The sequence below is a fragment of the Poecilia latipinna genome, unplaced genomic scaffold (assembly GCF_001443285.1).
Source record: "Poecilia latipinna isolate Pla-1442-1.1 unplaced genomic scaffold, P_latipinna-1.0 Scaffold268, whole genome shotgun sequence".
Classification (NCBI taxonomy): domain Eukaryota; kingdom Metazoa; phylum Chordata; class Actinopteri; order Cyprinodontiformes; family Poeciliidae; genus Poecilia; species Poecilia latipinna.
Window position 1 is genome coordinate 339,101 of NW_015112884.1, and position 27,517 is coordinate 366,617.

Below are 27,517 nucleotides of genomic sequence, written 5' to 3' on the forward strand. Positions count from 1 at the left end.
TACACCGAGGACGACAGCTAAAAAAGGAGGGGGGGGGGGGGGGGGGGGGGCAGGTTTGTGTTTCACAAAGCCTCTGGGTCTGCAGCGCTCTGACGAGATTTATTGATGCCGCTCATATATTTCAGTATGGTTTGCGGCTGATGTTTTTCACATCTATTTTTCAGATAAAGTCTTCACTTACGTTCTAAATACGGTTAGATGCACCATGTTTGTGTGTGTGTGTTTTTTGGTGGATATCACTCGCCAAACTGTACACTGAGGAAGCTGACCTCTGCGTCTTAAAGGTCAGAGCCGAAATCTTACATAAGAGGCAGAGTAGAGCCTCACAGTCAGGGCTGCAGGGTGAGGAAGGCGTCTGGACCTGAAATGAATAAGAGTTTTCCCTGCTTCACTGTTTCTCATGGCATAGCAGACACTATAATTGGTGTTTTTTTTTTTTTTAAACCACAGATTGATTGATTTGACTATTTGTACAGAATATAATTTAAAGCGCTTTAAATTGAAATCAAGCAACTAGAAGGAAAAACACTTGTACTGAAAAGGAGAAAAACAATCACAGAATAAAAGTGAAATTTAAGTTTTGCATAAAGCAGGAGCGACGTTAAAATGTGAATCTAAAATAAATAGATAAAACATGATTAAAATGAAATAAAAATAAATAAATAAAAGCATTCACCTATTTCTCAGTTTTCACTGAAAAACCTTTATTCTGGTTTTATATGGATTTAGTAACAGCCTTTATGTGAATTGTAAAATGTACATGTGACAGCACAACACCACCCAGGTTTCTTTGAGTCTTGTGCTCACTAAGATGAAGTAAGTGGAAATCTCTCACTTTGTATTGCTGGGATTAAAAACAGAGACGTTTGTCGTCTTCCTATCATTAAGCTGGAGGGAAACTCTTACCGCTACCTATTGGTATTTTGACCCCACTGATGCAGTGATTGTAAGGAACCGTAGTCACGTGGTGACACAGAAATATGAAGCTGCAATTCACCAGGAGGGTGAGAGATGCCGTAGCGCTCCATAATCCGAGCCGGGAGGAGAATATGGATATTAAATGGATGTTATTCAAGAACGGCGTCTTGAGAAACCCTATGTGTGATTTCTGCTCATACTCATCCAAGTAAGACCTGGACCACAGTACGAGAAAATCCCATTTTTCCCGTCCATCTTTACGCTGTGATTGAGTGTTGAATGCAACCCTGAGATCCAGTAGAGCGACAGGAAGTAGAGTTTCAGCACATGACGGCCGTGATAACAAGACTCTGTGGGAAACGTTCCTCTCTTTTGCACCTCCATCCTGCTCTGGAGAAATGTTTGCCGGTGTTGTGATGCTGCTGAGTTTTGGACTTTAAATCTCACCTTTTAGTGCTGGTGGTTGGGTCGGAAACGGATCCCGTGAAGTGTCTGAAAGTTTTCCAGAGCAGAGTTTGCGTTTGCATGTGCGCCCGTAGATATCGTGCGATAAACAAGACTTTTCCATCAGGCCCGTGTTGCAACACCGCGGCCGATGTGTGTTTTGGTTAAAGCAAGAACTGACGTCATCACAGATGCGCAGCTTCTCACAAGCTGCAGACGCAGTCACAAAATTGGATGGTTGCTGGATATTTTCTTTACTTACATTGTATTCACGAAGGTGTACGGCAGCTTTAACCATAACTAATGTAGTGATCCAGTGAGGGCCGTCTGGACGTTTCACTGAGATGATCGGTTTCCATCTGTCTATCCGTTTCTTTTGTCTCCTTCACCACAGAGTTGGGTAGTAACTAGGACTAAAAAAATTTACTTTTACAAGTATTTTTATTATTTTTACTTGAGTAAGGTTAGTATGAAGTGTCGCTACTTTTACTTGAGTAAAATTTCTGGATACTCTGTGCGAGTGACTTCACAAGAACAAACTTGCTTTTACCAAAAATTAGCCAGACCCAGGCAAACACCTGCAGTTTTTGTTAAAGTGAAGTTTTATATTGAAAACTGATTTGGAAGAATTTTTCTTTTGTCTGATTTTGCTATTTTATAGTTATGCCATTTATATTACTTATTTTTATTTTGATCTTTAAAAAAACAACAAAATTTCAACATAATGTACCGCATATTTCGCTCCTTTTGATGATGGGACTTTTAAATGTTCTGCTCAGTTAATCAATACTTGAGTTGCCTTTTTACTAAATACTTTTCAGAGAAATTTCACAGATTGTTACTTTTTAATTTTACTTGAGTAAAAATATATCGAAGTAGTTCTATTCTTACTTGAGTACAAGTTTTGGGTTCTCTACCCACCTCTGCTCCACCCGTCTGTTTATTCATCCATCCATGCATCCACCCATCCATTCATTCATGTTTTGCGTTGGCATGGATGAAACCTTCTCTCATAGTGAACTTTTTAATTCATGGAAGTAAATCAAAGGTGAACTGAGAACTCTGCTGACATTAGTCTGGAAAACTATAAAATTTGGACATGAAAAATGTTCATTGTTGGAAATTTCAGTGCAGTCTTAATGTCTTCATTTCACAAATCTGTAACATTCCTCAAGATATCACACATCAAAAGACGTTAAGCTTTATGATGGCATGCTGTACACATTTGGAAATTTGCTCCAATCTGTTTTATGACGTTAAATTCATTTCAATTTCTCTCCCAAACTGCGTTTCGCCACATCTGCTGCTCTCAGAAAGCATCTGCTTCTGTCTGCTATGGGAAAGGAGTTTGCTCATCTTTTTTTGGACAACGTGACAGCGAGCACGCAGTCCCACATTTGGTGTGGTTCTGTCAGGGCTGGGCCGAAACCAAAACCTGAGCGTCAGCTGCAGGCCTCTGCTCTAGATGGTTCCAACAGACCCCGGAGTCCGAGTCACAGGGTTCAGATAAACACTGTCCCTTTAAGAGCTGCCCTCGGAGCCCCGGCCTGTCTGCCTGTGTGTCTGTGTTTTTGGTACAACAGCCCAAAACATTCTCCCTTTTCTGCGCTGCAACTAGAGCGTTACGCTGGAGAGGCAGAGTATATGTTTTTTTTTTTTTTTTCTTTCCCCTCCATGTGTGGGAGACGGAGAAAGACAACAAGTCCTTGAATTTTTCTTATTATTCATTGTTTTGGAGCGCTTGTTACCGTGTTTTCACTCGCTCAAAGAGGAACACTTAGTTGGTCTTTAATTGGTAGGAATCCTCGAGCGTTCGGTAAACCGTAAACAAAGATCGTCGGGGCTGGAACTGGGAGGTTTCCGTGTCTTTGTACTAAATGCCATTGTGAGGACAGCGCAGCAGGAAGAGGGAGAAAGTCAGGGCACGGTCCTTGAGAGAGGGATTATAATAGGAGTTACATAAACAGAATTTAAAGCATGAAGAGATTTCAAACAGCAGTTTGTGCATAGCTTATATGTTTCCCTCAACAAACAGCAGCATCCTTTGTCGGCTTATGTCCCCATGTGCAGGGGCTTTAATAAAAGGTGACCCTTCTGCCTGATCTAAACTTGTTAAAGCTACCAGCCAGAATTTTACACAAAACCTTAAATGGGGTTTGTCAGCTATAGACCAACATGCCATCATTTCTTTTTCTTTTGTTTTGCTGTTTTATAGTTGAATAATTAAAACGGCATCCCAAAGAGAAATTTTAAGCGCGCTCCTCCCTCCAGTTACATCACATGAGGCATTTATTTTTTTCAGTTAATATAACAACACTTTAATATAGAAACATATGCCTTTTATCCTTTAATAATACGGGCATTAAGGCCACTTAAAAATTAAAACAAGTCAAAACTGAACATTTATGAATCCTTTCTTTATGTTTTTGATATTGTGATCTTCTCATCATGAATCCATAACATGGATGGACCAATATAGGGTTTACTGGTGCCAACTGATCAGTTATAATCTTGTGATGTCATCGACACTGTTGTTGCCGTGGAAATCAGTGTTTCATTATATAGATGTTGTCAATTCACATCTGTTACTGGGGGAAAAAAACAAAACAATATGAGTTTGTTTTTTAGCTTTCCTTACAGTTGTATTGTCAGCATTTTTAATCTTTCTGTCAAAGGTTTAATCATTGTCTTTCTGAATTATAAATGCAGCTTTTCTCCACACATTTCAAGTCATTTTCAAGCGAAGCTCTTCGGGCTTGAAAGCAGTTGTCTGTAAAAAGGAACAAAAAGACGGATTAAGCTCTTTAGGAATCTTTCGAGGGGTCTTCGAAGCTCGTTTGTCGACGAATTTCCTAAAAGGTGCCATCAGGGCCTCTTCGTGCTGTGAAATCCCGCCTGCATTTGTGATTTCGTGCAGAAGTGCACGCGTGCAGGCAGAGGACGTCACCGAGCGAACAGAGAGACAAAGCAACAGGCGCGAGCCCCTTTGGGAGCTACGGCGGTGTTTGTTTGGGTTTGTCAGTCATTACGCTCGCTTTGATCATTTACGTCGGTCGCCGCGGTCCAAATAAACATCAAGGAGGTGCAGAAGTGAAAGAGAGCGGGTGTAATCTGCGTTTTACGGGCTCATTATGGGAGTTATCTGATTACCGGAGAGAAACATTCACTTCTGAATTGTGAGCAGATTTATTTGCAACCAAGCAGACAGAAGCTGGTTGTCATTTGAGCCCCAAATTAATTTGATTTGCAATCACCTCCTGAGATTCAACTTCTGACATGTTACAACCTCAAATTTTATATATTTTCCAGGGATTTTATGTGGCACAGTAAGACAAAGTACACAATGATTGTGAAGTAAAAGAACACTGATGCATGTTTTTTTTTTTTTTTTTTACATTTAAACATAAATGTGCTGTAGATTGATATTGAGCCCAGTCTTACTCTGATAACCCTTAAAGAAAATCTGACTCATAATTTGTCAATTTGGACATTTTCTGTGCATTTGGAGCTCTAGGACACTCGTTGTATGTCAGAATGAAATAGAATATTCATTCATGGGGCTGCACAGTGGTGCAGTTGGTAGAGCTGTTGACTTGCAGCAAGAAGGGTCTGGGTTCAATTCCTGGCATGGAGTTTGCATGTTCTCCCTGTGCATGTGTGGGTTTTCTCCGGGTACTCCGGTTTCCTCCCACAGTCCAAAAACATGACTGTCAGATTAATTGGCCTCTCCAAATTGCCCCTAGGTGTGAGTGTGTGTGTACATGGTTGTGTGTCTCTGTGTTGCCCTGCAACAGAGCAGTGACCCCACTAAGGGACAAGGGTGTAAAGAAAATGGATGGATGGATAATTTGTCAATTTGGACATTTTCTGTGCATTTGGAGCTGTAGGACACTCATTGTATGTTAAAATGAAAGAGAATATAGTAGAATTGAATTTATTGTCATTATATCTGAAGGCACAACGAAATTGAGGATCCTCCTCCCGAGCCACTACGATTTTTCATTAAAAAAAACAAACAAACAAACAAACAAACAAGAATATAACAAAGAAACAACAGATTTGAAAATGATGTACTGGTTGGTTTAATCTCAGTTCTTGTGTTTGTTTAGGCTGACCTGTGAACCTTGTGCGGGCCCCTGTCCTAAAGCATGCCAGGGAAATAAAACGATTGACTCTGTAACTTCGGCCCAGGTGCTAAGAGGATGCACTGTCATCGAGGGCAACATGGTCATCAAGATCCGAGGAGGAAGTGAGCAGTTTTACCCACCGCCTGCAACAGCTGCATGTTCTGTCGTTCTTTGTTCTGCATAATCGTCTCTGCCTGGCTGCAAACTCCACTGTCCTCCTGCTTGCAGCGAACATAGCGGCCGAGCTGGAGGCCAGCCTTGGACAGATCGAGGTCATCAAAGGTTACCTGAGTATTCGCAGAGCCTACGCGTTGGTCTCCCTCTCCTTCCTGCGAAAGCTACATACCATTAAGGGAGAGCAGCTTGAAGCAGAGTAAGCGCTCCTTCTCCCACCTCTCGTCTCATATTTAGTTCATGCCAGGACGAGTCCGTTAACCGCTTATCTCTGCGCTCCTCCGTTAGTAGCTACGCCTTTTACGCGCTTGACAACCAGAACCTCCGCCAGCTGTGGGATTGGTCCAAGCACAACCTGACGATCGAGCGAGGCCGCACGTTCTTCCACTTCAACTCTAAGCTCTGCATGTCGGAAATCAGAAAGCTGGAGGAGGTGACAGGAACCAAGGAGCGCAACCAGAAGAACGACATCGCAGCTCGCACCAACGGAGACCAGGCCTCCTGTAAGAGTCCTCCTGTCTGACTCAGTAAACATTTTTGGAAAACTGATAGGAAAAATATTTTCCACCCACTCAAATATGCACCACTTTGTGTAGGTCTCAACAACATATCAAGTTTGTAAATTTAATGTCATGAAATGTTTTTAAAGAATTAACGCTTTTGTTGAAGTTTTGGATAAAACTTCATCTTATCAAACTTTAATTATTTTCGTGTTAGAGACCGAAGGTTTCTGTGTATTTCAAGCTATTTATACAGATATGCTGACCCCTGACTCTTTTGTTGTGTAGGTGAGATGCAGCTGCTGAACTTCACGTCTGTCAAGGTGAGGGCCAACATGATCATCCTGAAGTGGAATTCGTTTTGGCCGTCGGACTACAGAGACCTGCTGGGATTTATGGTTCTCTACAAAGAGGCGTAAGTGGGAGGTTTTTATATCCCGAATGATAAGTTTTGTTTTGTTTTATTAGCGGTATTGTTATATTTTATACTGATATAGTCATTGTGCATTCTTTTTTTGTTTTTTGTTTTGTTTTTTTCCTGAGTCTTCTTATTAACTTTATTTTATTTTTTTTATGCCAAACGCAGCCCGTACAAGAATGTGACGGAGTTCGACGGACAGGATGCGTGCGGCTCAAACAGCTGGGTGATTGCTGACGTCGACCCGCCGCCCCGCGCCAACCAGGAAGATCCAGGCTACCTCATCCGGTCGTTGAAACCCTGGACCCAGTACGCCATCATGGTGAGAACCCAGCTGTCTGCGTCCGACGAGCATCAGGTTCACGGAGCCAAGAGTAACATCATGTATGTTCGCACGGACGCCTCAAGTAAGTAGAACTGACCCTGGTGTTTGTTTTTAGATTTTTAAACTGCTTAGATGACATGTAAATGTATTTGTTTATGTCAACTGGGTCCGGATCTCATCATTGACAGAACCGCTTAGCTTAACTTGCTTTAAAGCAGAGTTAATAAAAGTTCGAGCACTGCATGGTGCTGTAAAACTAGACGTCAATTGATGCAGCTTTTAAAGAAAAGTGCTTATTATGAAACAGAACAGCAACTTTTTCTGCAGGTTTTGTTCAAGCATAATTAAAAATAATTAAAAAATGACCAATGAGGCATATCAAAACAGAGAGAACATTGGTATCTGTAAAGATCCTCAGCAGAAGACAGATTCAACATTCCCAAACGATTTGTAGCAATCTGCAGAGTTTGATAGAAATAAACAATAAATGATTGTTAGAACATTAAAGGGTAGTTTTCAGTCTGATAAGTTTTTAATTTGTTAAAAAGGAGAGTTTCTTTCCCTGTGTATAAAATTATTTAATTTTTTTTTCCTTTTTTCTACAGAAATATTTGATGAAACTGATAATTATTGACCTAAACCCAGCAAATTTAGGTTACTTATCTTACAGTCTGAGTTTTTATTCAGTAAAACATGGAATCACACAGCTGTTCATGTCGTATTGTCTTATCTTTCATCTTCTTTCGCTACGTTTTGCTTCATAAAAACAGCTGACCGTACCATGGCCGCACTTTGCTTCGGTGTTGTGAATGTTCATTAGTTGTCTGGGCACAAATCTTATGAGATTGAAATTCTAAGGGAAATTGTAATAAAACCATGATCACGATTCTGCTCCTGACTGCATAATTTCCTCTCCTGAAAACAATTCACAGCATGCTTTGCGTGTTTAAACTCGGAACCGCATGCATGCGGTGTAACTTAATTGCATTCTTATTTCTCCCTTCTCTTCTGGCAAAGCCATAACAGTAGAACCTCTCACTGTTTAATGTGCGTCATATGAGAGTATTCGAATGAACCATCTCTGAGCTGCATTGCCCTGTCGTCATTCCTGTTTTTGCTGGAACTGTGTGTGTTTTCATCCATGCAAGTCTATCAAACAGCTCTACTTCAAGGCCACACTGTGTCTTATTTTACAGTTTTGGCTAAATGTTGTCTTTTGCCTCCTTCAGAGCCCTCTGGACCTCTGGACCCCATCTCATCCTCGAACTCCTCATCTCAGATCATCTTGAAGTGGAAGCCTCCCACCAGCCCCAACGGCAACATCACCCACTACCGGGTCATCTGTCACAAGCAGGAGGAGGACAGTGACCTCTACAAGTTTGACTACTGCCTGCAAGGTGAGTGGAAACTGAAACCATCGGCTGTTCCCCTTCCTCCCGGCTTCACCTGACGCCACTCCGTCTTTCCCAGGAATGAAGCTGCCGTCCCGCACCCCGACCCACCTCGACAGCGAAGACGAGCAGAAGTGGAACCGAACAGAGGAGCCCAACTCGGGGGGCGGGTGCTGCACTTGCCCAAAGACGAAAATGGAGCTCGAGAAGCAGCAGAAGGAGATAGCGTACCGCAAGACCTTTGAGGATTACCTCCATAATGTCGTGTTTGAGAGCAAGTGAGTTGTCTCGGATTGACAGTCAGTTTATTTATATATAGCACCAATTCACAACTTGCGTCGAGCTGAGTCTTTTCCAGAGTCACATTTCCAGATGATTTTACCCAATTTTATGAAATTTAAACCCTCAAATGCCTGATCAATTTTTACATTTTCAGTACAAAATCCTGAAAGTCACCGAGAGACAGGAAGGAAAGAAGGAACCGCACTAGAAAGGAATAAAGAGAGGAAATATTCAACAAGAGACATAGGAGGCAGAAAGTGATGGAAAAAATAGAAGGGAAGGACATGAAGAAGGAGAAAAAGGAAAAGAAAGGCAGGATCGGAAAAAAGATGGATCCAGGAAGGAAATCTGGAATAAAGAATGGAGATATAAATATTTTTCCAGTTTCTCATCTTTTTCCATATTTATCCTGACCTGGAAAACTCCTACATTCCTGAAATTTCAAGATTGCATTTGAACCCTGAGTAACAAAATAATAGCAATAAAAAATGCAAACAAGATAAAAGTGTCATTTTAAAAAACAAGATCAAAAAGAAATTAATAAAAAAAAATACCACCTTTGATAACTTACTGTAAAGTAAGCTTAGTGGAGGAGTCAAGTCGAAAAAGCACCGAACAATTTGAGCCACCATTTTCACACAGTAATCAGCTACTTCACAATTGTTTACAACAGTATCAGCAGACTTTTTTTTTTTTTTTTAATCCCAGAAACCGTGACGTTTCATCTCGAAGCAGCTCACATCTTTCTGTCTGCGGGTTTTCTTAGACGCTTGTTTTTGTGCAAAGCAACAATTTATGAGGGGCTTAAGGTGGGAGGTGCTGAGTGTCTGTCCCTCCCTCCCCCCTGACACACACACACACACACACACACACACACACACACACACACACACACACACACACACACACACACACACACTTCCCCAAGGGAGTGATTACTGTGCCCATTTTCATTTATGCCAGTCAGAAGTGCAATCATGCGAACCGCCATTTGGAAACACACAAACACTCTGCTTCGCACACTCATGGCTCTGGACGGGTCGAGCTCTTGGTACAAACAACAATCCTCGTGCTCCCTAAGTCCATCAACCAGAGGGAGACATGGGTGTTTTTTCAACTCGGCAGGAGCTAAGCATCAACAAGGCGACCGCTGCTGTGGTTAAACATGAATTCTGTGATTTTTTTTAAGTGAAGAAAAGTTTATTTCTGTGTTTTGACAAATATAATGTCCTCCACAGGATTTATTGATACCTTTGGTAAAAAAAAAATGCCTTAAACCAAATGTTGTCTCACACTGAGAAAGAAATCAAACCTTTAAGATTTATTCTGTGACAAAAAAAATAGCATTTTAGGAAATAATTGTTTCTGTGAAATACTGATTTTTCCTAAAAAAAAGTAAACACTACCAAAGCAATTTTAAAAGTAAGATTTTTTTGTTATATTGATCAGGATTTCAAGCAACTTCTAATTAATAATTCAAAACTTGTTTCCGTGGTGATAGAGAGGCCTATTTCTTTTAGCCACTGACCTCTAGGCCCACATTTATCTCTGCACAGTGAGCTTACTGGAGAATGGAGGATGCTGTGAATCTGTTTATCATTGAATAACCCAAGAAACTTTTCAGGAGATAAAAAAAAAAAGAAGTTTTTAAATTCTACCAACCAATGGAATATGAATAAAGTTTTTACTTCAATCTGCTCCTTCTTAAAAACGTTAGGAGGAAATGTGATAACTAAAAATGTTGGTATGTTAAATCTTTTAGTATCGGAACATGTTGGTGGTTTTAAATTATGATGAGGGACCAAACGAAATCATACTGAGGGCTGGATGTGGCCCCCGCGCCTCAAAAATCCCTCTCTCTCTGTTCCACCGTCGTGTTATTGTGGAAAGTTTCTCTGCTGACTAGAGACAGCAGGTGTGCCAATAAGTGTGACATCAGTTATGTTGATTAAAAGGAAAACAAATCTCAAAACTAAATTTAATTTCCCACTGGAGATGTTTTCAGCCTGTTCACTCGTTTTTTGGCAAGAATTGCCAAACACGTGTGGATTTCGCCAGATAATCGGAGGCGCTGGAGGTGAAGGACGCTTCTCTCAGTGGCGTCACCTGCTGCAAATGGCTGCTGGCGTCTTGAACATTCTGGAGGGAGTTTATCGTTTCGAAGCCATGATGTCGGATCGATACCTGGGAAAGCCGAGTTCGAGGTCACGATTTGTTTGCTTTTTGTAACGTCTCCTTGCCTTGTTTTCCCAGACAAAGTCGTCCACGACGCTCTGTGGAGAATCCTGAGCCCGTCGAGTCCACGCACTTTTACTCCACAATGTCCAGTCTGCAGACCACCACTGCCTCGTACAAGGAAGAAGAGAAGGACGATAAGGTATCCGAAGTCTTAAAAATATAGTTCTGTTTCACGGGTAAAGTTCTCATTCGGTGCTTTGTTTGGTTTCGGATGCTGGTTAATAACGCAGTGTGAAACCCGCTTTATTATTTTTACTGGATCTATTTGCACAGTCAAACTAATTCCCTCTCCTTATTTCTGCTCAGGTGGTGGAAAATGTGTTTGGAAGGGAGTCAACGGTCATATCCAACCTGCAGCACTTCACCAGCTATAAGATAGAGATCATAGCCTGCAACCATCCCACTGAGCCCAACCGCTGCAGCATGGCCACCTACGTCAGCGCCCGGACCATGCCGGAGTGTAAGGACCCTCTCATATATCAGCTCATAAATCTTTACAAGTTGGTTAGATGTTTAAAAGCTACCACCGATCTGCTTGTTTGTCGAACTTAAAGCTAACGCCATAGCATATATTGATGTTTGAGATGAAATTAGCCCCACTGAGATGCTGCTCCTAATGTCCAGTAAAAGCAGACGACATCCCGGGCCCGGTGACCCATGAGATTGTGAACGAAGAACCTCCCCATGTGCTTGTGAAGTGGCACGAGCCTCCATCGCCTAACGGCCTCATCATCCTTTATGAGGTGTTCTACCGCAAGGTTGGAGACACGGAGGTAAACCTCTTCGGCTGATGCAGATTTACAAACATGGTGCTCACACCAGAAATCTAAAAACTCTGAGAAGTATTCCTACTACTAGGCTTTATCCCATCCTATCTATCCATCCATCCTTTTTGTCAATGGAAAAGAAAAAGAAAGTGACTTTTGTGTGCACTTCGTATCAAAATTGGATTCTGGTTCTGGTAGACAAGGTGCACATCTGTGACAGTGAGCGCATTTGGCTCCAGCTGTTTCCTTGCTGCAGATGTGTGATTGAAAGCCAGCATTAGCAACAGCGCTGTTGCCAAAGTGACAGAAGCAGGAAGGAAGGTTTCAAATGCAGCACCTCAAACTATGTCTGCACTGCAGAGGAAGCAAGCAGTCAAGTCACAGATATGCAGCCTAAACATACTGATCTATAATTTATTAAAAATTATTTTCAGAGCATGTTTTAATTAATTAACCAGGTTGTACCTTTGTGGCAGACGTAAAGATATTTTGTTGTTCATGCAGTAATTGTTATACAGCCAACATTTCTTAAAATGAAACAAGCACTGCTTATCTTTAGCCTTTATTTTGTAAGATAATTCATTCATTTTGTAGCATGAATACTTTGAAGGTTTGAGTGCTGGGGCAGTGCACAATAAATTAAATTAGCCTCTTATCAAAGCTTTTAAAGATGAACATTTGAATTAAGGCGTCATCATTAATTGTGTTTTCTAAAACTTTACCTATCTGTAAATCCACAAAATAATGCAAGAAGCCTTTTTTTTTTTTTTTTTTTGCAAAATAATGCCCAAAAAAGAGTTTCAAGAAAATGAAGTTTTCCTGAAATAAATAAATTTCTTAGGTTTTGGGTCATTTTGGTTGAAAGGCAGCTTTATGTGGCTGCATTTCCATCTATATCGGAAGTTTCTCTCCTGCATTTAATCGTAGATTCATTTCCTTTCTTAAAAAATCTGCTTGAACACAGGATCAGACCAAAATTTTTGGTTTGAGTCTTTTACTGAAAAGATAGTCCAGCATCAGTTTGAAATTGTTCATTTTTATCCAGTGTTTCTTTCCAACTAATTACCTTACCTCTCATTATTTGTTAAGCAAACTCATACTTTTTCCCCTCTTTTTTTTTCCCCAGCCCCACTCAATTTGCGTGTCACGGCTGAGCTACGAGAAGTTCGGTGGCACAAAGCTCACCCTGCTGCAGCCTGGGAACTACAGCGTGGTCGTCCGGGCTACGTCGTTGGCTGGAAACGGATCTTTTACAGAAACCACATACTTCTTCATGCCCAGCCGTAAGACAAGATGACATCCAGCTTTACCAGATGTTTACAGTTCCCTTTTCTTCGTAATGCGATTCATGGTTTGCTGGATTGACGTTCAGAGCTATACGTTTTCTTACTCACCGTCTTCTGTCTTCCTGCAGCTGATTCAGGTATAGCTTTGATTGTTTCCGCTCCGATCGTCTCCTCCATCTTGCTGTTGCTCGTGGGAGTCATCGCCTTTTTTGCCTTCAAGAAAAGGTAAAAATTTCAATAAACTTTGTCCCAGACAACATCCCATCATCTCTAACAATACAGCCACAAACCTCAATGTGTTTTATTGGGATTTTTGCTGGTAGACAAACACAAAGTAGCCAAAATTATAAAGTGGAAGAAAAAAATCATGCATGTTTATCAAGTGTGATGTTTATTTTGATTTTGATGGTGTTTGTTGAAGGCCTCAGAGGTTTTTTTTAAGGCCCTTCACTCTACTGATATGAAATAAAGCAGAAGGAACTGGACTTTTCACTTGTTGATGTTCAAAGTATTTTTTTTTATCTGAAGTTGCATCCTTTGCAACAAATGCTGAAAATGCTTGTGTTTTCATTTAGGAGGAAGTTAATTATTTGCTTATCTGCATCTTTTAACATATATCAAAAAGACTAGTTGGTTAATTGAATAATCTGCAGAATGTGCCTTTTTTTTTATCCAATGAATCGATTAATTGTCAGGGTAATCAATTACTAGCAGCGTCTCACATGCTTTCTGCGCTTGTTTTACAGGCAAACTGAAGGTCCATTAGGAGATCTCATCACCTCACCAAATCCTGAATATTTCAGCGCCAATGACAGTAAGTCCAACCTGTACCCTGTTTTGCTCTTTCCGTTTTCCTAAGTATGTTGGCACCGTGAAGAAGAACAAGAAGAAGAAGTCAGCTCTAGGTCTGTGAAGGGTTCCTGCAGCCATCCGTGTTGTGTTTTTTGTTGTTTTTTTTTTGTGTAGTGTATGTTCCCGATGAATGGGAGGTTCCCCGGGAAAAGATCACGCTGCTCCGGGAGCTGGGTCAGGGCTCCTTCGGCATGGTGTACGAGGGAATCGCTCAGGACATCGTCAAAGGAGAACCGGAGACGCGCGTCGCCGTCAAAACTGTCAACGAATCGGCCAGCCTGAGGGAGAGGATCGAGTTCCTGAACGAAGCGTCGGTCATGAAGGCCTTCAACTGTCACCACGTGGTACGGGCGAAAGCCATCGCTGACTCACAGCTTTTTGTCATGTTGCTGAAAGCAGCATGAGCACATGTGACTCACGGAGTCATGACTCGCTTGTTGTGCTGAAGCTGCCATATTGACACGCAGCTAGACTCCAAAGCAAATGTTCACACTCCGTGAGCGATAGTGCCTGCCATTACTATTTCATTACACAACCTGTGGAGGAGCAGTTAAGCCGCCGCGCGTCCGCGCTGTCGGCTAAAAGCAAAACCGTGTTGGGATGTAGAGGAGGAGTTTTATTATTTACCTGGGGAGGAGGAGAGATAGTCCAAATTGAGCAATGATTTGTAAATGTTGCAACTTGTCTGCATAATAAAGACTCTCGCGCAGATCCGGGAAAATATTTATATTTAATGCACTTGTAGTCAGTGAATGATATGCAAGCTACTGTCTATTTTTATACGTTTTGTGTTTTTCCAGCACTTTAGATATATAACGTAACAATATTTATTCAATTGGATGTTTTGGATAATATCTGGTTAAATTTAAATCAAATTTCACACTTTCAATGTCTGGAAAATGAGCCGTTTCAAAAACCTTCTAAATGGTTCGTCATAAATCAGCACTGCCTGTCACCTAGCAACCACAACGGAATTCTACCAATCACCTAGCAACCCCAACAGATTTCCATCCGTCACTTTGCAACCAAGCAGAGCTCCAGCACATTTGGTCAGCTGGTTTTACCCCATGTGTGTACTATACAATGGCTGCTGGAAAAGACAAGTGTTGCTTGACTTACCACCCAGAAACTCCTTCCTGCATCCTTGTTGGTTGTGCAGGAGGCCCCATTTCTGCTTTTCAAAGATGTATGGTTGTGTAATTGTGCGCCCGTTTGCAGCCACTTTCATGTGTGAATGTAAACGTTGAGTTTGTATATAAAGTGAAACGGCTCATTCTGAAAGGAGGTTCCACATAGGCAGAACCTTTGTGTCTGTTTGGAGACACAAATAGTCTCATCATCCAAGAATGATTTTGTTTTAAAAAACGTAAAGGACATGTTTAGTGTTGCCCAAAGACCTATGCTAATGTGTTCAAGGAAAGCACAACAGTTCACCTTCACTGACATGTCTGCTGAAACCACCCCTAATAAAAATAAGTCCAAATAATAAATAACAAATGTTTAAAAATGACTTTAGTCATTTGTATGCCTTTTTTAAAATATTTTCAATGTGTTTTTAGGTTCGTCTGCTTGGAGTGGTGTCCAAAGGTCAGCCCACACTGGTGGTGATGGAGCTGATGACTCATGGTGACCTGAAGAGCTACCTGCGGAGTCTGAGGCCAGACTCTGAGGTTTGTTTGTCCTCCCACCTCCACATCACCATTTTTATTATCAGCAAAGAGAAAATGTTCCCTCAGCCTGTTGGGATTACAAACAGACTGAGTGAAGGGAATAACTCTGGACAAACCATGAAGACGTTTGTTGTTTTATGTGCGTTTTTTTCTCTCTAGAACAACCCGTCGGGCTCCCCGCCGCCCACTCTGAAAGACATGCTCCAGATGGCAGCAGAGATCGCAGACGGCATGGCCTACCTCAACGCCAAGAAGTTTGTGCACAGAGACCTGGCGGCCAGGAACTGCATGGTGGCGGAGGACTTCACCGTCAAGATCGGAGGTCCGTGCTGGTTTTGTTTTTCGTGATTTTTTTCCCCCCCACTGTAAGCCCAGCGAGCGTGAGCGGATTTTCCTGCATGCTGACTCGTTATTTGCCTCCCACCCAGACTTCGGAATGACGCGGGACATTTACGAGACAGACTACTACCGCAAAGGAGGAAAGGGCCTGCTTCCTGTCCGGTGGATGGCTCCGGAGTCTCTGAAAGACGGCGTGTTCACCGGCCACTCCGACTGCTGGTACGTCACGCCTCAGCCCCCCCCCCCCGCACCGACGCCGTCCTGAAAACAAGCCTTTAGTCATGTTTGTGTGGCTCGGTTGTTTGCAGGTCGTTTGGGGTCGTGCTGTGGGAAATCAGCACGCTAGCAGAGCAGCCTTACCAGGGCTTGTCCAATGAGCAGGTCCTGAAGTTTGTGATGGACGGAGGGTTCCTGGACCGACCCGACAACTGCCCCGAGAGGATGTAAATAGAGATTGTTTTTCCTTTCTAGTAAAAGTAAACAGAGTCTTAGCAATAATTCTCTTGTCCATGAAGTAATTCTGATTTTAATTTCTTTACTATGACTTATAAAGCTCGTGCATCAAGCTAGTTGCGTTATGTCTGTGTGTCTTAATTATCCTAAATTGGACAAAACTTCAACATGTATGAATAATTTTGTAAAACTTTTTTTTTTTGAGGTGTGATTTTTTTGTTAATCCGGTTTCGTGTCTCACAAACCAGGCACAGCCTGATGCAGATGTGCTGGCAGTACAACCCCAAGATGCGGCCGACGTTCCTGGAGATCATCGAGATGCTGCGGGACGACCTTCACCCGACCTTCCAGGAGGTCTCCTTCTTCTACAGCGAGGAGAACAAAGTCCCCGAGACGGAGGACTTCGACCTGGACCTGGACAACATGGAGAGCATCCCCCTGGACCCGTCGTCTTATTCCCAGAGGGAGGAGAGCTTAAGCAGAGACAGCGGGCCCTCGGTGGCCCTCAGGGGGAACTACGAGGAGCATGTCCCCTACACACACATGAACGGTGGCAAGAAAAACGGGAGAATCCTGTCGTTGCCCAGATCGAGTCCTTCCTAACACCTCCTGCCCCCCGAAAAGACTTAGCAACACTTCCCTCGCCCCCACACCTCCCGTCTTTCAGTCCATTTTTCTGTACCCTGCAACCATTTTCTAACGATTTTCTTACTCTTAGAGAAACTCTTCAACAAAAAAAAAAACGACAAAGAAAAAAAAAAAAAGACACGGATCTCAGGACTTTGAATTTTCTTCCTCACGGCTGCCAAACCAAGGCAAGCAAGGGATGCAAACGCCTCTTTTTAACTTGCTCCACGACACATCAGACTTCACATTACCCAGGTTTGCGGTAATAGATTAAAAACGTGTTTCCAGGACTCCTTGTGACGGAAACAATAATAAAACAAAAAGAAACGGGGAAAAAAAAAAAAAAATCAAAACTGTGAACACAACAAAACCTTAGATAACCAAGAAGGCTGCTCGACCTTCCCCACCACCCTCCTGCCGAACTGCATTTTCCACACTTCTGTGCTTTTAACTTTTTTTGTTTCTCCAAATCTTTTTACTCTGATGGTGGCCTTTTTTTTAAAAAGCGTGGCCTATAAACTAAAGAATCATGTCTAAGTAAATTCCTTTTTTTTTTTTTTGTACGATGACTTAATCGGTGGGATGAATTGATCTTAGAACAAACATTTATTCCTGGAGGAACATTTTCTTTCGTCTCTTTTTCTTTATGTTTTGGTTCTGCAAAATTCCGAACTGCACACAGATTTATCTGGTGTTTGGTGAATAGTTTTAATTTATTGGTTTTCTTTCCCTCCTCTTTTTGTTTCTGTGTCCTCACTTTGTGGCTGAAGGATATTTAAACAGTTAAAATTTGGACAAAAGAGTTCATCAGACTGACCAATAGCTGCTGCTTTGATATGTTATAGTGGGTTTAGAAATATATAAATATATATATATAATATATATATAAAATAATGGCCTTTCTAAGCCAATGTTTTATATATAATATACTGTATAACATTGATGGGGTTTTGGTTTTGTAAATACTGTAGTTGATATTTGTGTTCATCCGATGCTTTGCTTGTGTTTTAATGTCTTTTTCTTCTTTTTTAATAATTATTTAGTTTTTTTTTTAGCCCCAGAAGTTACACTAATCTACCGTCAGTGCTCTCTGTGTCTTAGGCATCCAGCCCTTGATTATTTCTTATTCTATATTTTTTTTTACTATCTTGGGGGGGATTTCCCATTTCTGGAGGCAACTTTACTACTGGAGAAACAATTGAAAAGCTTTACAAATGGGGGATTGAGGCCTTTATAGGGTCAAAGTGCTCCTGGTACGTGTTCGTCTGCCGTTTTCTCTGGTCGCATCACAGTTTGCCTTTTGATATGTTTGGCTTTTGGTGTTGGCGAAAAAAAAAAAAAAAAGAAAGAAACTAAATTCAGTTGCAAAATATTTGATGTGGAAATTATGCAACTTTCGGTGTTTTAGTTCAAGTTTCGTCTGGGTTAGGGCTTGTAAGAAGGCAGGACGAAGTGGACGATGTTTGGGATTTAAATCAGGGAGAGTTTCTCCATCAAAGTCGAGGATTGATAAATCTCCCACAGCTCATTGCTCCTGCGCCGCCGTCGCTTCCTCCGCAGCTTCCTGCCGGCCGCTGAACTCTCCTCTCCAAAGAGGTCTGGTGGAAATTTCCACGTTTTCCTGGCCGAGGGCTGCAGAGAGATGCAGAAAGTTCCAAACGTATTCACAGCCAGCAGTCCTGCTCTCTGTTCAGCACACCGGGTGGTGGGTTTGGGGAGAGGGGGGGGGGGGGTCATGAGAAGATTGTTAATCCTTTTCTCCTCCTTGCCATCACATGCAGTCAGAGCACGGCGTGCAGCAGCTTTCTCGCTCAGGACTGACATTCCAGGATTTTTGTCAAAACTCCCCACTCCCCTCAAAATCCTGTTACGTTGGGCTGTTTTGCCGTGTTCCTCTTTGGCCACCTGTTTTTTTTTTTTTTTTTAATAAGACAAACGCTCACTTTTCACCCCATAAATCTAAAACGTTCCTGTCAACGGCGCCAACGAATGAGCTAAAAAGATTTCCATTCAGAGCAGATGGTGAGGAAACTCGTTTCTCTCAAATGGCATTTTTCTCTAATCCTTTTCTTCGAGGACACAGATACTGTGATCGTCGAGCCAGCTGCGTTCATCTTTTAAAGGGTGGCCAAAGTCAGAGATCGCAGAGAAGCTGCCTCCATCTCTCACCAGTGCCTTTTTTTAAATAATTTTTTTTCTCTCCAACAAAACCAGAGCCTCGCATGAGGCTGATGTAACGCGCAGGAAACCGCTCCCGGTGCACTCGCTGTTGTTTTTTTTTTTTTTTTTTACGTTACAAGAAAAGCGAAAGGTTTCGGATATGTTCTTTGACACGGGGAGTCGCGTTTGGGTCAGTGTGGACAGACCAGGGTCTGAATCGTTGCCACCTGGAGTCGTCTGAGGTTACGGTTGGCAGAAGGGGACAAATTTGTTGGTACAATTGGAAAATATGTGTGACTAGCCTTAAAATCAGTTGTTTCTGTGTTGCAGTAGCCTCGTCTCACTATGAATATTTTGGGCCTTTACAGTTATTTAGTTCAAGAAAAATCAACAGCAGTACATTTACTCGCTTGATTTTGTGCGGGGAAACATTTTTATGTTAATTTGGAAGCTAGTAAATTGTTTTGGACATTTTTCCTGCTGGAAGACAGATTATTGATACAGTCCACCAGCGTTTTGCTGAAATCTTTGCTAGCCGCGTCACCAGGAACAGTTAAGGACTAATTGGCCCGCAGCATCACAGATCCTCCTCTTTACGGTGGACATGAAGTTATTTTTCTAAGGTTTTAGTCTAATTTGGCCAACGCACACGATTCCCAGAAGAGTTTAACGAACTCCACACAGTTTGTGACGTTTTTACAGAAAGGCTGAATCTCTTCACCGACCACTTGGCGTGTGGATAGCATTTAATGGTTGCTATGGAGACTGGCAAAACCAGGAGGTCACGTATCCCCACAATTCCCAGTGAACTTTTTATTACCGCCATCATACTAACTATAAGTTTATTTAAATCTTAAGCACGCATAAGACAAAGAGATTCTCCAGATTGTATATAAAATGATTATTTCTTATGTATCTGTTGGATTTCTTCTGTGAGATTCTGCTGCAGCAACAAAAAGCAGGACTTTATTTTAAGGCTTTTTGTTTTTCACACACATGTATCAGATTTAACCAACAAATTCGTCTGTGTCTGAATTGTTGAACAGTAATGCCAAGGATGTAAAGTCTTGAGCTCCATACTTGCCTTACCAGCTCCATGCTTGAGATATAAATGGGCAACAAACGATATTAAACCACACAACTCTGACGTATGAAGAGACATTTAGAATATTCTACCAATTATGCTTAAGGTTTCCAACACTGTCACACTACAGCACGCGCTAGTGTGTAGCATGGTCTCTGGTCTCATCTCCATATGCAAATGTTAACTTATCTTTGACAGTCTTTTTTGGAAAAAAGCAACTATTTATTTCGAACTGCACACACTTTCTTGCTTTGATTGAGCGTCGGTGAGGTTCTGGGTGCAGGAGCTGGCTGTGAGCAGCTCTGTTAGTAGTTTGTAAGTAGTCGTCTTCGTCGTCTTCGTGTTTGGCCGGAGTCTACCTCAGCGCAGGAGGAGGAAACCGTTCAAAGAGCCTCAATCATCCCCACTGCCTGCTCAGCGTCACTACAGAGAAAAATCACCTAATCCCACATTTCACACACACACACGGTGTTAACTCTCCCTTGCCTTCTTTCATATACCCTTAGTTATTGCTTCGTCTTGTGTCAGGGGGAAGCCTTGCGTTATTTTGAGTTAAACACGAACCTTGGAGCTTGGTGAGCGGCTCCTCCTCCCGCTCCGCAGCCACAGGAGGAGGTGGATGACCTCCACGCTCCTTCTCTCTGCTCACATCTGATGATTTCACAGCAGATCCTGAGTGTCTCTGTCATGACCTGTTTGCAGCCAAAGCTAACGAAGCTCAGTCACGGACCTTGCGCTCTGTAAAACGACCTTTCCCGCATTCATCCTCCTCTTGTCTTGAGTCTGATTTTTGTCGTCTGTGTATGTTTTTTTTTTCTCAACTGTGAATATCAAGAGATGACCTTTTATTTTCTGTTATCGCCATGGATACGGTGGGTGGTCTGTTCACGACACAGAAGTGCGGGCCGGGTTAAGCAGAACCTTTTCCCCTGCTGCTGCGGAGGAGAACAAGCTGACGGGGACAATCCTGTGTGCCATAAACAAAAACTTTTAACAGATTTAAAATCTTGATTGTAAATTTCCGTCTCAGGGAGGCGGCTCAATGCTTTGCCTCAAGAGCATAAAGAGGAGGAGGAAGAGCTACCTACCTTTTTATCTACTCCAAGTCAATTAAAGATAATCAGGAATCCTCGTCTCTGTGGCTCTGATGTGATGTGGTTCACACTGCCCTCTAGTGGCTCACAGGGGGCATTGCAGTGCCTTCTTAAGATTATTGGCACACCTTGACTCGAACTGTTCCCCCCCCCCAACTGACCTGTCTCCCACAATCACACAAGATTTTCCATCTCCAAGCATTAAATAAAAACATGTTGTTTTTTTTACGCATTCTATTTCTTTTTCCTTTTGGCTGTAAATGCAGAAAAAAAAGCAAATACATTCTGTAATTTGTGACTAAGAAGAAAACAAAAGAAAAGCTGATGAACTCTACTCTGCTGAGCTCCAGCCTGCTTTGTTGATTGGATGAGAAATGTGCACCAGCTTGATGGTTTGATGTCTGTCTCCGATCCGTCTGTTACCAGTGGGAGGCCCAGCCCAAAAGCACACACACCAAAACAAAACAACAAAAGCGTATCATTTGGAAATCTCTACAATTATAATAAGCTCGTCAAACTGTAAATAGCAGCCAATGTCATCTGTCCAGAAAAATGGAAATAAAGAGAAGCACTTGGTTTTAGGGAAGGTTCACTAAACTCTTGGGTTGAGAACAAAGCAGATTATGGTTTATTGTTTTTTGTTTTATGCAGATATAAAAGTATTACATTATAGAGATGTTGATTTCTATTTTTTTAGCCAAAGTAGGGGAGGATAAATACAATACTTTTTTCTGACTGTAAAGTTTTCCTACTCTTGTACATGATGAATTTAATGTTATTGATGTGTGTGTATATATCTTTTTTCTAAATTTAAGATTATTGATTTTTCTTCTTTTTATTGTTTTTATGACCCGACCCACCGCACAGAAACATGCCCTCGTCTGTTTGTGTGTTTAATTCGGAGGAGCAGCAGCTTTCTAGTCTGAGGACAAGTTAAACAGGATGTGGCCTCAGACTTTTCGCTTCCCATAATCCCACGCTAGTGTTGTGAATGTCGGCCGCTCAGGCCCCACTCTTTGAAACCGAACCTCGGTGGAAGCAGCATGTCGACCAAGAAGCCTTCTCTTCTCTCACCGATATGTCTCCTGCTTTTTAACTTGTCTATATAAAACGTTTTTACTTGAAATTTGGAGAAAAGCTGGAGAAGACCACTGCTCGTGAACGTCGAGGAGGAATTCTGGGATGAGATCCAGAATAAGCTATAAAAAAAAAGAAAAGAAAAGTTAATTCGTGCTTTTGAGAAAGAGTTCAGCTCTCTGAAAGTCTGGAGGTGTTTCGTCTTGCAAAGATTGAAATGTTTGAGTTTGGTAAAAGCCTGTTCAAATTATTTCTATTTAGCAGATCTACTTCCTCTTATCAAAATTTAGTCATCAGTTTACAGATCCTAAAAAAAAAGTTTTTTTTTCTTCTGAGATGATGGATGATTACTTCTTAACCTTGTGAATTGCCCTGTTTATTCAATTAAGCAAAGGTGAAATGAGTGGAGTGCCATCTAGTGGTAAAATGTGAGATTACAGTTTACTTTTTTTGTTTTTCTCTCCTAATTTTACAAAGTACATTTGTTCCATGTACCTTCCACATATTTGCAAGGATTTTCAGCACGATTTGTTTTTCTAGAGGCTTTTATTCAAATCTTTATTTTTTAGCAGGGCCTCACCTCACTCCAGCTCCATAAATCTACCCAAGTTTTTATATATATATATATATATGTGTGTGTGTGTGTGTGTGTGTGTGTGTGTGCTCTGACTAAATCCTCCACAGTTTCATTTTAATTTATAAATTCAAACTGATCTCAGATAAATGATTGTAAATGGAGCCTCTTCATAGCGTTGAATCGAGCCGGTGGTCTGCTCCAGGTTAGAAACCTTCTGTTTTTGTTGTTGTCTGGCTGCTCCTCTTCATCCTCTCTGTCTCTTAAGTGTCTTCTCTCGGTGCACATAGGTGGTTTCCCAGATTTCTGTGTGTAGTCCAGCAGGATACCTCTTTATTAATGTACATTTTATTGCGGATGTGTTCATTTTTGGAACATGTGTATACATTATGATGAGAAGTTGTCGTGACTGCAGACAGTGGGTGTAAATGTGTGTTTGTACAGTCCAACCCCCCCCCACAGAGGTCGCTTTACCCCCCACCCCCACCCCTCCTTCTCACCTCACACTGGATCCAGATGTGCCATGATCTGCGTTTGTGTACCACAGACAGCAAACATGTTGGAGTTCCTCTCGTTCACACGCATAAAACGCAGAGATAAATGCTCATTGAACAGGATCAAAAAATTGTGCCATGACTAAAAGAACGCTTGACAATTTATTTTTTCTATACGTTTTCAAACGGAGAGCCAAGTAGTGACATGCAAAGAAAATGTTGCAATGATATGAAAATAAGAAAATCTAGCTGTGTGTAAATTATTCAACAATTAACTGTTTATATTAAAATTATGAATAAAATTATTGGAGAATATGTGTCCGCTTGCAGTCCTTTGTTCCATGAAACTGTGTGGGGCCTTTTCAGATACAAACTCATAGATCTGGTTCCAACAACGATCAGAATCCGCAGAGGCATTTTCCTCCCGCAAAACGTCCTGGTTTGAAATCATGAAACCTTTCTGAACCTCAAAGTTATACAGATGCGCTCTATGTAAACATGTTATTTATATTTTTGAAAGAACTACAACACATTTTATTTGCTGTTTTGGGTTTTAAAAGAAGAAAATAGGTCTCATAGAAAGAAGCCAAAATCGATAACCCGCTATTAAAATGCTCATAATAAATGTAATACATTTAAATTTTGTAAAAACAATTTTACAAAAATGCATATAATTATTTCATATTGTTGTTACTTCAGGGTTACATTTAGTAACAGTTTAAATTATTTAAGTTTATATACAATGACTTCAAATATGAGGTAGCACACGTAATTCTTAATTTATTGATAAATATAGATACCTGTTTAAATTTTATTAAAATTGTAACCTTATTTTGGGCTAATGATTATTTCTTGATATATTTATATACATATTAAGTTTTAGCACTTTTTTCAAAGCCTCTGATTCCCATGTGATCTTTTAATTTGTTATACCTGACTAGTCCTTTGGGGGGCGCTAGCGCCCAATCAGCAAGGAATGACCCACAGTAGAATCACCATTTCATCACAGGACCAAAGAACAAACAAAAAAACACGCATCAGGTTAGGCACAAGGAATGGATGAAATATGAATGAAAAAGTAAACAAAACTAAAAATATAAAGTAATGAGTAATGTTTTTGCCTGAAACTGAAGGTTCCCACAACTATCACAAATATATGACAACATCTGCACTAATGAGGGCTTCATATCATTCTCACCTCTTGGTGCTGTGGCTAAATGAAAACCAATAAGTTCAGCTAATGCACCGGGTTGTTTCCTTTCCTTCTTTACATCCGAGGGGTGAGTATCTCTGCGCTGGGTTTGTATCAATTTGGATTCAGTCGGCTTGTTTGTTTTCATCCACCTTTCATGTTTTCAGCTCTTCTGCTTCCTCCAGAAGTTTGCTTTATGAATCTGCACACCTGACTCTTGTTCAGTGATGATCTGTCTGTGTGTGACTTGGGTCGTCTTCTGTTGTGTCTGATCCTGCGAGTCTGAAGTGATGACAGGTTACTTGTCCCTTTTTTATGACGCCTCATTCCGTTTTTGTAGTTCCTCTCAGACATTCCTTTCATCCAGATATTGCGGTTTTGATCAAGTTCGATGACGTGAAATAATCGGATTCTATATGAATGAATTTCTGATGCGTCTCAAAACGTTTTACGTCGTTGGAAAGAAGTTAAGCTAAAAGTCAACTTAGATGATGCATCGAGGTTATAAATAAAGCAGCTCTACTTCAACGCTCCGTTTGTGGAGAAAATAAAAGTGAAACTTAAAACCAGAGCTTCACAAGAATTACATAAAAATGGGAATAAACAGCACTCCAGCAACGCACAAAAGTACTATTAAGGGGTAATTAAAAAATTAAAACATTTGTATGTTATTGGAGCGCTGTTATTTCCCATTTTCAGAACTTCAGAACTTTCCCCAGCCAAGATTTTAATGTTGTGTGCATTACTTTCTTCCTTTTCATCTATATTGGGAATGTGATAAAAAAAAAAAGACTTGATGTTCAGACTCCTCATCCAGTCTGAGATATTTTTCCTAAAATGAATGGGCTAATATCAGCACGACGCTGGTAGAGACGCTTCAAACACTGGTCTGCAGGTTTTAGATGTTTCCCTGCTTTAACAGCTGATTTAGATTATTGCTGTTTAGGAAAAGTCTGTTAGCCAGAAATTGAAGTTAGCTGTGCTGAAGCAGCAACAACTAAAACACATGGGGCAGTGTGCTTTGAGGATCAGGGTTGGGGGAAAAAATGGTCTAAAAAAACGACTTGCAGCTGGAATTGTCAAAAATGGTCAAACAAAGGAAGTTGATTACTATTCCACAAAGATTTTTGGATTATTTTTGTTTTACATGTAGGTGAAAATCATAAATGTTCCTTCTATTTCATAGTTAAGTGTTGGTGTTGGCGTTTCACGTGAAATTCAAATAACAAATGTTGGAAATAAAACCAAGCAGGATCCATTGTGAACAGTTCACCACTCTGTTATAGGACAACTTAAATAGATAAAAAATAATTATTTGAGTGTTTTTCTTCAAGAGAAGTATATCCTTATACAGCTTCTGAATCAGGCTTCGGCAAATATCTTTAGCTTTTTAAATGGTTTGACTTCATGACTCAAGAGGTTTGTTCTTCTGACGCACCAGATTCAACAGACCCCTAGATGACCCATACGACCCCGTTCAGCCCAAACCTGTTAACAACTCGTTCATTTCGGTGAAGTTCAGAGTGAAATCGAGTCTGTGGATGATGACTGACAATATGTGGGAGTTTTACCAGGGCAAAGTGGCTGACAATGGGAGGAGCTGCTACACTGAGTCATTGATGAACTTTTTATACTCTTAATGTTTTGACATCAGAAACAAGCTGGAATTACTTTAGTTCTGCAAATGCATTGTTCTTAATTGTAAAATTCAAACATTTTGATATATGCACTAAAATGACACTGTAACGTTTACAGTGTGAAACAACTGGATATTCATGTAACATAAAGTCATCAATAACAGCTACATAAAAGACCGAAACATTCTTGTGAATAATTATACAAGGAGAAGACATTCAAAGCAGCGAACTGCTCAGGTCTGACTACTATACTGAAGTCTCCATCAACCTCAGATTGAATCACAGCATGCTGTTGCTACTGTTGATGTAATTGTCTGTACAATCAGAAAGAGACTGCACAGATCTAACGTTAATGGAAGATGTTCAACCTTTACTCTCAAAGAAAACATAAAGTCCAGACTGATGCTTGCTAGACAGAACGAAGAATGTTTGGACATATAAGTTCATCCGGCACAGCAGCCATTTGTTGCTTTGAGTGGCAGGACGTGCCCACCTCACCATCATAAAAGCCACCATGAAATCTGTCGTATATCAGAGGGCAATCACGTAACAGTGACTCCGCCAAAGACTGGCTGAGAATTAAGAAATGGACAGTCCTTTAAGCAGAGTCAAAGCCAAGATTGTGATCTTATCGAGATGGTGTGAGGTGATTTGTGCGATGTAGATTCAAGAAACCCCTCAAACATCTGAGGAGTGAGGAAAAACCTTCCAGCTTCTGTTCCAGCTGGTACTCTACTTCATCTAGTCCTCATTGGTCGGTGTGTTGCAGCGTCTAGATCCATCTGCGCTTCAGCACAACTGAATCACATACCTGATTTATTATTATTATGGACTCTGTAGGACTTGTATGCTGTAGAACGACTTAAACCATTTGATTTACGAAGATCAGACCCGGGAAGATCTGCCTAAACTAAACAGCTCTCCATCATATTAATGAGTTTAATACAGACTATGTGATCTCCAGATGTCAGGCTGGAGCAAATGTTTTTTTATTTTTTTTATTTTATTGGTTTGAAAAACTCCTGTCTAAACGATTCTCAACGTAGAGATGCAATATAAACTGCACATATCCAACTCCCCACATTGACGCAAGTGTTGTTCACACTTAGCCGCAGTGACTCATTAGTAAGATTACTTCATCTCAAAATGTGCTATGCAGACACCGTGTCTGTACTGATGATTACAGACTCACTTCGGCATGCCGAATGCTTGAAGTAGCTCCAGCTGATGCTAGCCTGACCGACTTTTTGATTTTATTTTTTTTCAGATATGTCCATTTGGTGCGCTGATAGACTGTGAACTTTCCTGCCCAGATGGTCAGCCAATAAGTAAGTGTGGCGAAAAATGACATGAAACTTTGATATTATTACAAAACTAACCTGAATGGTGTGATT

General features: G+C 41.1%; 1 protein-coding gene and 1 long non-coding RNA gene across 2 annotated transcripts in view; one reads left to right on the forward strand and one right to left on the reverse strand.

Annotated features, from left to right (window-relative positions):
• The window catches only part of LOC106948013 (insulin receptor-like), a 23,024-nt gene extending 6,013 nt beyond the window's left edge, over positions 1-17,011 (forward strand). The window contains exons 2-20 of the mRNA XM_015033431.1: positions 5,472-5,611; positions 5,718-5,862; positions 5,952-6,166; positions 6,452-6,578; positions 6,750-6,988; positions 8,136-8,303; positions 8,377-8,575; positions 10,833-10,956; positions 11,124-11,277; positions 11,442-11,590; positions 12,711-12,867; positions 12,999-13,095; positions 13,617-13,684; positions 13,837-14,066; positions 15,282-15,392; positions 15,552-15,714; positions 15,821-15,950; positions 16,040-16,174; positions 16,433-17,011. Of these exons, the coding sequence (XP_014888917.1) occupies positions 5,472-5,611; positions 5,718-5,862; positions 5,952-6,166; positions 6,452-6,578; positions 6,750-6,988; positions 8,136-8,303; positions 8,377-8,575; positions 10,833-10,956; positions 11,124-11,277; positions 11,442-11,590; positions 12,711-12,867; positions 12,999-13,095; positions 13,617-13,684; positions 13,837-14,066; positions 15,282-15,392; positions 15,552-15,714; positions 15,821-15,950; positions 16,040-16,174; positions 16,433-16,787 (3,106 nt within the window). The 3' untranslated portion in view covers positions 16,788-17,011. The remainder of the gene's footprint in view (positions 1-5,471; positions 5,612-5,717; positions 5,863-5,951; positions 6,167-6,451; positions 6,579-6,749; positions 6,989-8,135; positions 8,304-8,376; positions 8,576-10,832; positions 10,957-11,123; positions 11,278-11,441; positions 11,591-12,710; positions 12,868-12,998; positions 13,096-13,616; positions 13,685-13,836; positions 14,067-15,281; positions 15,393-15,551; positions 15,715-15,820; positions 15,951-16,039; positions 16,175-16,432) is intronic.
• Positions 9,264-22,820, reverse strand: LOC106948014 (uncharacterized). The gene is made up of 2 exons (XR_001425095.1): positions 21,605-22,820; positions 9,264-9,497 (listed from the first exon to the last, which is right to left on the reverse strand). It is a non-coding gene; the product is annotated as an uncharacterized LOC106948014 (long non-coding RNA).
• Positions 22,821-27,517: the final 4,697 nt, after the last annotated feature.